The 12,989-nt window shown below is 49.8% G+C and overlaps 1 protein-coding gene across 5 annotated transcripts; it reads left to right on the top strand.

Annotated features, from left to right (window-relative positions):
* Nucleotides 1–544: 544 nt before the first annotated feature.
* Nucleotides 545–12,932, top strand: LOC110507929 (tyrosine-protein phosphatase non-receptor type 3). Of its 5 annotated transcripts, none has more exons than XM_036938668.1 (26): nt 549–1,308; nt 2,438–3,404; nt 3,641–3,766; nt 3,984–4,026; nt 5,646–5,727; nt 6,052–6,096; nt 6,201–6,253; nt 6,448–6,565; nt 6,676–6,763; nt 6,849–6,937; nt 7,018–7,081; nt 7,178–7,380; nt 7,472–7,597; nt 7,707–7,868; nt 7,999–8,080; nt 8,177–8,254; nt 8,338–8,394; nt 8,492–8,648; nt 8,749–8,924; nt 9,079–9,169; nt 9,372–9,433; nt 9,545–9,691; nt 10,159–10,287; nt 10,902–11,047; nt 11,141–11,276; nt 11,405–12,932. In XM_036938668.1, the coding sequence occupies exons 2-26, from the start codon at nt 3,336–3,338 to the stop codon at nt 11,492–11,494; spliced, it is 2,619 nt and encodes an 872-aa protein (XP_036794563.1). In that variant the 5' UTR covers nt 549–1,308; nt 2,438–3,335; the 3' UTR covers nt 11,495–12,932. The 5 variants fall into 5 exon arrangements, with proteins under 5 accessions (XP_036794576.1, XP_036794563.1, XP_036794557.1 ...); XM_036938662.1 differs by having other exon boundaries at nt 550–1,308; nt 7,981–8,080; XM_036938672.1 differs by having other exon boundaries at nt 551–1,308; nt 2,438–3,119; nt 7,981–8,080.
* The last annotated feature ends 57 nt before the right edge of the window (nt 12,933–12,989 follow it).

The following is a 12,989-nucleotide window of genomic DNA, read 5'->3' as shown; positions in this document are numbered from 1 at the left end:
TGGACCTACAGTATATATTTATATAAATTATAATGGACCTACAGTATAGATTTTCCCCCCAAAAATCTGTGCGGCCCTCGAACCAAAAAGTTTGCCCAACCCTGTCCTTGGTGGGCCGAGTGTCTGCGGATTTTTGCTCCTCCCTTGTACTTGATTGATCAATTAACGCCATTGATTAGTTAGGATCTCTCCTCACCTGGTTGTCAACAAAAATTAATTCGACACGAATTGAAAGGGTAGCCTAGAGCGTTCGACTAGTAACCGGAAGGTTGCACGTTCAAACCCCCGAGCTGACAAAGTCCAAATCTGTCTTTCTGCCCCTGAACAGACAGTTAACAGTTAACCCACTGTTCCTAGGCCGTCATTGAAAATAAGAATTTGTTCTTAACTGACTTGCCTAGTTAAATATAAAATAAAAGAACAAACACCCGCTTCAGCAGTACCGCGTCTTCCCTGTAGATGGCAGCAGGACTCCAGAGAGGTTCTGTTTGACATAGGATTACAACATTCTCTGTTAGGACACAGACCGGTACATATGATTGTCTCGATCGGATAAGAAAGACATATTTTAATTGGGGATGTAATTAGACAGGTTTCATTCTCTTCATCTGCCCTGGAATGGAAAAAATGGAAATATCTGACTTTATGGATGAGTATAGATGAACGAGGAGATGAGACAATGAGATGGAGTCATTAGACTATTGAGATAAAGGAGAGGAGACAATGAGATGACGCTGCTATAGGAGAGGAAGCGAGCTGGACCATGGATGAGCCTCCTCACGACACCAAAAATGTTATGCTATGTCAGCTATGCTGAGGCACCACTCGTTTTCTCCTATGAATAAGTAACATAGGCTACTTCAAGGAAGGGAGGAAAGAATGATTCGTTCCCAAAGTAGTCCCAATGAACAAAACCGGAGGGACTCCACTCTTTTGCGGACCAGCCAAGAACCTAGACCGAGTTTCACTTTCACATCTCTGGAAGTTGAGCTTTTTTTCAAAGTATATTCTACCCCTTGTTCTGGTGAATCAGAGTGTCACTCTACAGTTCTGTAGGGCTGCGTGAACAGATGACATGATATCTTCTTCCTCTGATGAAAGAATATGATCTGCTGTAGCGGGGGTGGTTGAGGACCAGAACACGCATCCATCAAGGCGGGAGCGCGCATTGTGAAGAGGCGGGGCAGCGGGAATATCTCTTTCCGGATATTTACCTCCACCTGCCCGCCCGACGCGCCCAGTTCCAAGGTTTTTAACAGCGGTAGTATCAACGGACATGACAAAGTTCCCAAATCCAGGATTACTGAGGTATTTTAACTGATCTTCTCGAGCTAGATTGTCTGTGTTCTCATAACAATCCTCCAGGATCAACTTGATATCTGAAGTGAAGTAACGTTAAAGTTGCTGAATGGCATGTTGAGCGTAGCAGCAGAAGAACCTACAACATTAGGCTATGTTTATGTTGGTCGTATAGAGCCTACTTAGTTTAAAGTCCACGTCGAGGCTGTATGTTTCAAATAACGTCCAATATACTATATGGGAGGTTGTCTTATTCTCCGTGTTAATCATTGCGATACACTAGTTTAATCGATAACCGAGATGACGTTGCTCATCTGAAAACAAGTTTGCCAATGCAACCAGGGGCAAATCTCAGGCCTAGTTGACACACTTTAAATAGGAAATGTTGTATACCAATACTGCCCACTCAAGTCTAGACTTGGCAAAAAACTCTGTCCTAAAATAGTTTAGGCAGCTCAGTTTAACTGGTGTGAATGTCATTATCATCATGGAAAATCAGGCGTGAGAGCGTGCTCTACTCACTGTAATGTATTCAAAGTATTCAGAGTGAGTCCAAACATTAACGTGTGTGTGTGTGTGTGTGTGTGTGTGTGTGTGTGTGTGTGTGTGTGTGTGAGAGGGAGAGGGACAGAGAGAGAGGGGCCTACAAAAAGACCTGTCCCACTCCCCTTAGCCTACATTAACAAGGACACACACACACAAGGCTGTTATTAAAAGCGTGGGTTGATGCCCAGTAGAACTGGTGTGTAAACAACACTGCAGCTCATGTGTGTGCATGTAGATCTGAGATCAGTTCCTAGGCCTGTGGATGGACCAGCTTGTCTCTGACAATGTTTAACATTCTTATCATTCAGCAGTCTGCACAGGGCGGGGGAGAGAACAGGAAAAAAAGGACATGTTCAGACTCTGGACAGATAATAATGTATTACCAACATACACACTGCATTACTCATTGTAGCATGATACTGCTCCAGACACACATATTACTCACTGGGCCTGTGTGTGTGAAGTAGAAAAGGGGCTGTTCACTGCAGACGATGTCATCCTTAGGGAGGGGCTAAACTACATGAGCAGATATCATCACAGTTTCCAGAGTCTGGAGGTGTTTCATTAAGATGTGTGTGTTATCTCTCCCCAGGTTGTGGAGAGATGGACTGAGGGTTGTGTCAGTGTGTGTGTGAGTGAGTGACGCGTAATTCAGAGTGCAAAGACACAGAGAGACGTGACAGTCCCGCGTCCCATTGTGAAATAGCTACGCGGCTCTGAGACCACTGTCTGCGGGGAAACACACAGCCATAACGGGTACCTCCCTAACATTCCCAACCAACGCGGCTCTGAGACCACTGTCTACAGGGGGGAACACACAGCCATAACGGGTACCTCCCCAACATTCCCAACCAACGCGGCTCTGAGACCACTATCTACAGGGGGGAACACACAGCCATAACGGGTACCTCCCCAACATTCCCAACCAACGCGGCTCTGAGACCACTGTCTACAGGGGGGAACACACAGCCATAACGGGTACCTCCCCAACATTCCCAACCAACGCGGCTCTGAGACCACTATCTACAGGGGGGAACACACAGCCATAACGGGTACCTCCCCAACATTCCCAACCAACGCGGCTCTGAGACCACTGTCTACAGGGGGGAACACACAGCCATAACGGGTACCTCCCCAACATTCCCAACCAACGCGGCTCTGAGACCACTGTCTACAGGGGGGAACACACAGCCATAACGGGTACCTCCCCAACATTCCCAATCAACGCGGCTCTGAGAGCACTATCTACAGGGGGGAACACACAGCCATAACGGGTACCTCCCCAACATTCCCAACCAATGCGGCTCCACATACTCGTCCCTCTATTGATTTGAATGTGTTGACAGTTGGAGAAATAGGTTGAGCCGCATTGAGAATTAGAAAAGTATGAAAGCCAATGGTCCAATATTCTAGAATACTGCTGTGCGGGGACATTTTGGACTCTGATAGACGTGTGTTTGTAAGAGGCTGAGTCACCCGTGGTAACAGACATGCCCAAACCTGATCTACTCTGTTTGGTTCAACTACTGGACAACACTATCCAGACCTTTACAGTCAACGTGAGTACACACAGTCCTGAGTAGAGTGGGAATGATAGACTGGGAGACTCAGATCTCAGCTTCCTAATGATAGACCGGGAGACTCAGATCTCAGCTTCCTAATGATCTCAACACACAACCTTGACCTGGAGAACACACTCACTAGAAAAGCTTTACCAAAACACACTGTACTGCAATATCACAAACACACACACACTGACTGACTCCTGGTATAAGGTGTGTTTTGCGTCTCTCAGAAGCAGGATGCAGGTGAGGTTTTGCTGGAGCAGGTGTGTAACCAGCTGGGTCTGATGGAGAGACACTTCTTCAGTCTGCAGCTACGAGACTCCAACACCACCATCGTCACTCAAACACACTCTCCTGTGAGTAGCTACACTAACACAGCTCAAACACACTCTCCTGTGAGTAGCTACACTAACACAGCTCAAACACACTCTCCTGTGAGTAGCTACACTAACACAGCTCAAACACACTCTCCTGTGAGTAGCTACACACACACATTTAGTGAATACTCTAAAACGCACACAACAGATGGTGAATGTAGCATCATGTCTTTGATTAACATAGTTTGTCTTGCAGAGGTGGCTGGAGGCCAACAAACCACTGAAGAAGCAGCTGAAAGGTAAGAAAAACTAAATGAGACCTTAGCCTGAGCCCAGTGACGCCCTACTGTTTAGCCTGAGCCCAGTGACGCCCTTCTGTTTAGCCTGAGCCCAGTGACGCCCTACTGTTTAGCCTGAGCCCAGTGACGCCCTACTGTTTAGCCTGAGCCCAGTGACGCCCTACTGTTTAGCCAGAGCCCAGTGACGCCCTACTGTTTAGCCTGAGCCCAGTGACGCCCTACTGTTTAGCCTGAGCCCAGTGACGCCCTACTGTTTAGCCTGAGCCCAGTGACGCCCTACTGTTTAGCCTGAGCCCAGTGACGCCCTTCTGTTTAGCCTGAGCCCAGTGACGCCCTACTGTTTAGCCTGAGCCCAGTGACGCCCTACTGTTTAGCCTGAGCCCAGTGACGCCCTACTGTTTAGCCTGAGCCCAGTGACGCCCTACTGTTTAGCCTGAGCCCAGTGACGCCCTACTGTTTAGCCTGAGCCCAGTGACGCCCTACTGTTTAGCCTGAGCCCAGTGACGCCCTACTGTTTAGCCTGAGCCCAGTGACGCCCTACTGTTTAGCCTGAGCCCAGTGACGCCCTACTGTTTAGCCTGAGCCCAGTGACGCCCTCTGTTTAGCCTGAGCCCAGTGACGCCCTACTGTTTAGCCTGAGCCCAGTGACGCCCTACTGTTTAGCCTGAGCCCAGTGACGCCCTACTGTTTAGCCTGAGCCCAGTGACGCCCTACTGTTTAGACTGAGCCCAGGGACGCCCTACTGTTTAGCCTGAGCCCAGTGACGCCCTACTGTTTAGCCTGAGCCCAGTGACGCCCTACTGTTTAGCCTGAGCCCAGGGACGCCCTACTGTTTAGCCTGAGCCCAGTGACGCCCTACTGTTTAGCCTGAGCCCAGTGACGCCCTACTGTTTAGCCTGAGCCCAGTGACTCCCTACTGTTTAGCCTGAGCCCAGTGACGCCCTACTGTTTAGCCTGAGCCCAGGGACGCCCTACTGTTTAGCCTGAGCCCAGTGACGCCCTACTGTTTAGCCTGAGCCCAGTGACGCCCTACTGTTTAGCCTGAGCCCAGGGACGCCCTACTGTTTAGCCTGAGCCCAGTGACGCCCTACTGTTTAGCCTGAGCCCAGTGACGCCCTACTGTTTAGCCTGAGCCCTGTGACTCCCTACTGTTTAGCCTGAGCCCAGTGACTCCCTACTGTTTAGCCTGAGCCCAGTGACGCCCTACTGTTTAGCCCAGTGACGCCCTACTGTTTAGCCCAGTGACGCCCTACTGTTTAGCCCAGTGACGCCCTACTGTTTAGCCCAGTGACGCCCTACTGTTTAGCCCAGTGACGCCCTACTGTTTAGCCCAGTGACGCCCTACTGTTTAGCCCAGTGACGCCCTACTGTTTAGCCCAGTGACGCCCTACTGTTTAGCCTGAGCCCAGTGACGCCCTACTGTTTAGCCCAGTGACGCCCTACTGTTTAGCCTGAGCCCAGTGACACCCTATTGTTTTGTCCAGTGTGCATTTTGATAAATGATAAATATAAGATTGAATTCTGTGGAAGGATTGTGGGGGTCATATTAAGGTCAGGGGTGACGGATTATTAAGGTCAGAGGTCATTGGGCTGTGTCTAACAGCGTCTCTGTCCTACAGGAGTTGTCTCTCCATTCTACCTGACCCTCCGAGTCCGATTCTTCATCTCAGACCCCAACTCTCTACAGCATGACCAGACCAGGTATGGACATGAGGAGAGATCATGGCCTCGTGATGAGGTAGCCCTGCCTGACACTTCAAATTCACTGGAACCTTTGGCCCAATAGGGAATTTCCTCTTGGTCTAATGGTCAAGAGGTTGGGTTCTCCTATGGGAGACCTGGGTTCAGAGCCCCTGTGTGTGTGTGTGTGCGCACCTGTAGACTATGTAGAGTGTCTGTGTGTACCTGTAGACTGCTGAGAGAGTGTGTGTGTACCTGTAGACTGTTGAGAGAGTGTGTGTCATTAGCTTGTACTGTACATGTGTGATTCAGATCATAAGTCTCTACTGTCCTGTGTGTCTTCAGACATATGTACTTCCTCCAGATCAGGAGTGACATCAGAGAGGGCAGGTCAGACACTACGAGCTCCCACCTACACATGCATTCCCTCTTACTCCACCTAGTGGTGTAAACAATGTGACGTTACATTGAGAAAGTGTGTGTGTGTCCTGCAGGTTGAAGTGTCCTCTGAGTGCAGCTGTAGTACTGGCCTCCTATGCTGTGCAGTGTAAGTTACACTCTTCTTTGGTCTTTTTAGTGTGTTGTCTGTCTGGGGGTTTAACATAATCTGTCCCCCCCCCCCCTCTCTCTCTCTCCCACCCCCCTCTCTCTCTCACCCCCCCCCTCTCTCTCTCACCCCCCTGTCTCTCTCTCTCACCCCTCCTTCTCTCTCTTTCTCCCCCTTCTCTCTCTGTGTTGTAGCTGAGCTAGGTGACTACTCCCCAGACCTTCTCCCTGGTTACCTGTCCAAAAGCCACTTCCTCCCGGAGCAGGATGATGACTTCCTGTCTAGAGTGGAGGCTCTGTACCCAGGGCACAGGTACACACCCACACCAGGCATGTGTACAGCACCCCCCTATCCTACTAGAGGACATGGTGGAGCTGTTAGCATAATGCTGATACCAACCTATCCTACTCATGGGCTTTCAGGGGGCTGAAGCAGAGTGAGGCAGAGCTGTGTTTTCTCAACACAGCAAGAACTCTGGAGATGTATGGAGTGGAGCTACACACTGCCATGGTAAGTACCTCCATATGTCTCCCTCTGACTCACCCTCGTCTTCCCTCTTCTCCCTCTTATGTTTCCATCTCTTTCTTTCTCTCAGGACTCTGACAGTTCCCCTCTATTGGTGGGATTGGCCTCAGGGGGCGTGGCAATCTTCTGTAACATGATTTGCTCCAGTTTCTTCCCCTGGTGAGCACCTGGACTTCTGATCAGACACACACACACACCACACGCAAATACACACCCTGAGTGTGTATTGTCTCCTGCAGGGTGAACATCATCAAGATATCCTTCAAGAGGAAACGATTCCTTATGCAGCTCAGACGCAAACACGTGAGTCCTGATTGGCTCAAAATTGTGTCCTGCTCTCCTATTGGCTGACCTTAGTGTTGTCTTCATAACCTGTGTGTGTGTGTGTGTGTGTTCCAGGGGGAGACGCAGGACTGTGTGGTGAGCCTGGTCCTGCCGTGCCCCAGGGCCTGTAAGAACCTGTGGAGGTCATGTGTGGACCATCACTGCTTCTTCCACACCAACCTGGCAACCCGTAGCCCACACCACACCAACCTGGCAACCCAGATACACAACAAGCTGCTCTCACAACACTGGGCCTTGGGCAACACTAAAACAGACAGGCAAGCGCGCACACACACACACACACACACACAATCTTTCTGTCTTTCTTTTACTCATCTGCACACACACACACTCTCGTCTCCTCTGCAGTGGACCAGTGTGTAAGAAAGTTATGGGTGGGATGGAGTGGAACCCAGCTCTGAGGGGATCCACCTCGTCAGAACACCTGGAGACCAAGAGCCTACCTTCCCGATCCCCCCCGCTCACACCCAACTGGTACTACCGACACTACAGCCTCACACACTGCTACAGCAGGAGATACCATGTAAGGGGTAGCTGTGACTAGGGGTAACTTCATCGTACCTTGTCTCTCTCTCTCTGTTAGGCGGAGTCCTCGTGTGCGTCATGGCGCCCGTAAACCCCGCCCCTCCTCAGTGGAGCTGAACAATGACCTGCGCGACATGTCGGAGGGGGAGGATGTATTTTACACCTACAGGGTCTCTCTCAGCAGCAGCAGGGGCAGCCAGGAGGGCACGCCTACACACAGGTCAGACACACACACACACACACACACACACACACAATTTCATACCGTGTGTGTATCAGTGTAAAGTACATTCTCATGTTGGAGTCAGTTCTGAACACAGTATCTATCTCAGTGTTTCTGGCACTCACAGCCAAGGAGGTGGATGGTCGCAGGTTGATGACATCAGCACAGGAGAGGAAGACATTAAGGCCACCTCTCACTACCGGGACAAGGTCAGTTACCCAGACAGACAAGGGAGTGATCCAGTATTTGTGATAAAGTATCTCATCTGTGTGTGCCAGACTCAGTAAACTCTGTGTGTGTTGCAGCGTGCTCTTGGTGATGGCGACCTGCTATTGGTGCGTCTCGCTCCTGATCACGATGGAAAGTTTGGTTTCAATGTCAAAGTGAGTCTCCCCTTCAATTAATCACACACCTACTCTCTTACATGCAGTACCATTCCTGTATCCCTGACTGTTCCTCTTCTCAGGGTGGCGTGGACCAGAAGATGTCCCTGGCCATATCCCAGGTCAACCCTGACTCCCCTGTAAGTGTGTTCTGGTTTGCCTGTGTATATAATGCATTTGTAAACAGTACTTTAGATTAATCCAATGTGATTTGACTTGTTGATGAATTGATTGTAGGCGGGGCGGGTTGAGCCAAGGTTGTTGGAAGGTGACCAGGTCGTGCTGATCAACGGTCGCGACATCTCTGAACACACGCATGACCAGGTGGTCATGTTTATAAGAGCCAGCAGAGAGTCCCACTCCAGAGAACTGGCTCTGCTTATACGACGCAAAGGTAACACACACTAGAGAGAGCAAGAGAGTGGGCCTGCTAATCAGACACTGATGCAGGTAACACACTGTGTGTGTGTGTGTGTGTGTGTGTGTGTGTTTAGGTCCAGGGCGTGTGGCCCCCCTGCTGCAGTTTCCCTCTGCCCTGTCTCTGACTGGCCAATCACACGGTGATCCACTGCTTCTGCCTGGCCAATCAGAACAAGGCCAGACACTTGAAGAGTCCATGAAACAACTGGAGAGGGGAATCCAGACAGGCACTCTCACCTTCCACTTCGAGGTGTGTTTTAGTTAGACAACAACACTATGAAAGGGACTTGCTTCTGTGTTAAATGTAACAGATGCACTTTGGGAATAACTTGTCAATAAGACCTGCTGTTGACTATCCAGACAGAAGAGCATGGTGAGTGATGGTGGTGATGTGTGTGTTGTAGAACCTGTACATGAGGAAGCCTGGCCTGTCAGTAGCCTGCGCTCGTCTCCCTGAGAACACAGACAAGAACAGATACAAGGACGTGCTGCCCTGTGAGTACACACACCATCTCACACACTGTGTGTCCTAGTAGGAGTGACTCGACATGCCAGTGTACCCATCTTCCCTAATGTCCTGAATCTGTGGAGCTGGAGGACAGGACACTGGTGCTTTGTTTGTTGAGCTGGTACGGTGGTTTGGGTGGGTCTGGAGGGCCCTGGTTCTGACTCCATCTCTAATTCTTTGTTCTGTCAGATGACATCTCCAGAGTGGTACTTCAGGACCAAGAGGACTACATCAATGCAAGCCACATCACGGTCAGTACACACTGTGTTTAGTGTTGTCTTTGTTGGCTTGTTTGTGTATAGTGATGCTGTATGTGTTGTCCTTGTTGGTTTGTGTATAGTCATGCTGTGTGTGTGTCTCAGGTGATGCCCCCAGGGTCTGGTGTGTGTCTGCGCTACATTGCAGCTCAAGGACCGCTGCCTCAGACCTGCACTCACTTCTGGCAGAGTGTGTGGGAGCAACACACACACACCATCATCATGCTCACCACACTCACCGAGAGAGGACGGGTATGCACACGGACCCTCTCTCTTTCAAAGAGTGAAACACATTTAGTGAATGAGAATGGGTACAGCACACACAGGTTTACCAAGGTCCCAGGCTCATTGTGAGTCGCTGTCTGCGTCTTTGCCTGCCTGTTGCTTGGTAACCTGAAGCTCTCACTGATTGATTGTCTTGCTGATATTCCACAAGTGCCCTGGTTTATCGCACGCACACACACACACACACACACACATACATTCATGCTGACAGTCAGTTTCCACTCATATCCTGATGTAATACAAGTACTGGCCCTGAGAATGTCCTGAGATGTTTGGGAGAACATAGTGAGTGAAGCACTGACTCAGAAATATGAAACACAGCTCAGTAAAATAAAATTTCTCAGAGCTTAAAGATTACAGCCTCTATAGCAAATAAACATTAATGAATGTCAAAATCAATCATGTGTGTTTGTATGTATGTGTGTGTATTTCAGACTAAGTGCCACCAGTACTGGCCACACCCTCCTGAAGTGAGGGATTATGGGTACCTGAGGGTCAGCTGCCACTCTGAGGAATGCAACCTGGCCTACGTCACACGCCAGTTCACCCTCACACACACACAGGTAACACAAAAACATGACCTGGCTCCACAGGAAACATTGACCAAACTATCCCCATCCAGCTCCACGTTTTTTTGCTTCCATTGGCTTTGTTTATTTACCTTTACAACACAGAGGTTAATATAGAACATGTTCTCCTTTACAATAATAGCCTGCTAAAGAGTACACACACACACACACACACACACTACACTGCTGTGCAGACCCATCTGTTCCTCTGGCTGTCAGTTAATCCCTGCATGGACCACAGGCTGGACAACACACTCCTCCTCCATCTCCTCATCTCTCCCTCTACTCTCCTCCATCTCTGCCTCTCTCCATCTCATCTTTCCTCTCCCTCTACTCTCCTCCTCTATCCCTCTCCCTCTACTCTCCTCCTCTATCCCTCCTCCATCTCTCCTTCATCACAGTAACTAACGAGTTACCATACCCTATACTTTTCTCAGTTTCTCTCTCCTCACATCTCATCCATCTCTCCCATTACAATCATCACATATCCAAGTTAATTTATGAAATTATCTTTAATGAGAGACAGATGGGGGGGAGTGTGTTCTCTCAGCTGTTTTCCATCTGTTTATCGTGTGTGTGTGTGTGTGTGTGTGTGTGTGTGTTTCCAGCTGGGAGAGGAGCGTTCGGTGACCCACCTGCAGTATGTAGCATGGCCAGACCATGGTGTACCTGATGACCCCTCAGACTTCCTGCTGTTCATCACCTCTGTTAGAGAGAGGAGGACAGGAGACACACCACTTATGGTGCACTGCAGGTACACACACACACACACACACACACACACACACACACACACTAGGGTTACAAGATTTATAACACCTCATGTATGTTGTTGATGTAATTGCAGCGCAGGGATTGGGCGTACAGGTGTTCTCATTACCATGGAGACGGCGTTGTCGCTGTTGGAGAGCGGTCGACCTGTGTTCCCTTTGGACATCATCAGGACGCTCCGAGACCAGAGGGCCATGATGATCCAGACCACGGTACACACACGCCTATACGTCTAACCATTAGCTACTCTCCTCTCAAGATCAGCATTGAAACCCTAATGACTATGTCTGCAACTTCCTTTGGTATGTTTGTATGTGACTGGACTGTTTTTGTGTTCAAGTGTCAGTTCCGGTTTATGTGTGAGGCCATCCTGCGTGTCTACAGAGAGCGAGAGGAGAGCATTCTGCAGCACCACCCTCAGCACTGCTAATGGACCATTAACAGGAGGATGGGGGACAGCTATCCACAATGCTAGGCTAACAGGAGGTGGGGGGACAGCTATCCACAATGCTAGGCTAACAGGAGAAAAGTACTGCTAGCCCCTGCGCTAGGCTAACAGGAGTTAGGACCGCTAGGCTGTAGCCTTAGAGAGCCATAGCACTCCACTAGCCTTAAGTGCTCGGCAACGGCTTGCCTTCTGTTGCTACAGCACATAACGAGCCATAGTGTCAAATGTGCTCAGCTAGTCCTATCCTTATGTTAGACATAGAACACTGCTAGCAGGAAGGACCATGTACTGCAAAGGTCTTTTTTTTGTTTTTTGTAATTCTCTGGACCAAAGTGCTACTGTATGAGTGACTGAAGACTGTATCTCAGTTCCTCCTGAGTGGAGGCTATATAGCCTTCCTAATGGTGGCCCTCGGCTAGTTCCTCCTGAGTGGAGGCTATATAGCCTTCCTAATGGTGGCCTGTGGCTAGTTCCTATTGAGTGGAGGCTATATAGCCTTCCTAATGGTGGCCCTCGGCTAGTTCCTCCTGAGTGGAGGCTATATAGCCTTCCTAATGGTGGCCCGTGGCTAGTTCCTATTGAGTGGAGGCTATATAGCCTTCCTAATGGTGGCCCTCGGCTAGTTCCTCCTGAGTGGAGGCTATATAGCCTTCCTAATGGTGTCCCACGGCTAGTTCCTCCTGAGTGGAGGCTATATAGCCTTCCTAATGGTGGCCCGCGGCTAGTTCCTCCTGAGTGGAGGCTATATAGCCTTCCTAATGGTGGCCCGCGGCTAGTTCCTCCTGAGTGGAGGCTATACAGCCTTCCTAATGGTGGCCCACGGCTAGTTCCTCCTGAGTGGAGGCTATATAGCCTTCCTAATGGTGGCCCGCGGCTAGTTCCTCCTGAGTGGAGGCTATATAGCCTTCCTAATGGTGGCCCGCGGCTAGTTCCTCCTGAGTGGAGGCTATATAGCGGCCCGTGGCTAGTTCCTATTGAGTGGAGGCTATATAGCCTTCCTAATGGTGGCCCGCTGCTAGTTCCTCCTGAGTGGAGGCTATATAGCCTTCCTAATGGTGGCCCACGGCTAGTTCCTCCTGAGTGGAGGCTATATAGCCTTCCTAATGGTGGCCCACGGCTAGTTCCTCCTGAGTGGAGGCTATATAGCCTTCCTAATGGTGGCCCTCGGCTAGTTCCTCCTGAGTGGAGGCTATATAGCCTTCCTAATGGTGGCCCACGGCTAGTTCCTCCTGAGTGGAGGCTATAGAACTAGGCCTTTTCTAGACTAGAGAGATTGACTGGTCTGTCTGTATTGTTGCGAGAGTGTTGAGGCTTTCGGTGGATTCACAGTAGAGATGAACACTGCCAGAGCCACCACACACTACCCCCGATCCCACCTTCCCTAAATTATTGACACACTGAATAAACACACTGACATCTACTTGGAGCTCTTTGTCTGTTTGTTGACGGGGTAAAAGTCAGTTAATCGTATCTTACA

This window comes from Oncorhynchus mykiss, chromosome 2 (assembly GCF_013265735.2).
Source record: "Oncorhynchus mykiss isolate Arlee chromosome 2, USDA_OmykA_1.1, whole genome shotgun sequence".
Lineage (NCBI taxonomy): Eukaryota > Metazoa > Chordata > Actinopteri > Salmoniformes > Salmonidae > Oncorhynchus > Oncorhynchus mykiss.
Note: the sequence above shows the minus strand (reverse complement) of the source record. Positions and strands in the feature narration are given on the sequence as shown.

Excerpts from the sequence above, each read along its gene's own strand:
- LOC110507929 (XM_036938662.1), top strand. The coding sequence starts at position 3,336 with ATGCCCAAACCTGATCTACTCTGTTTGGTTCAACTACTGGACAACACT. Across the intron at positions 7,869-7,980 it reads GAGGGCACGCCTACACACAG|TGTTTCTGGCACTCACAGCC; the intron begins GTCAGACACACA and ends TATCTATCTCAG. Across the intron at positions 8,925-9,078 it reads CTCTCACCTTCCACTTCGAG|AACCTGTACATGAGGAAGCC; the intron begins GTGTGTTTTAGT and ends TGTGTGTTGTAG.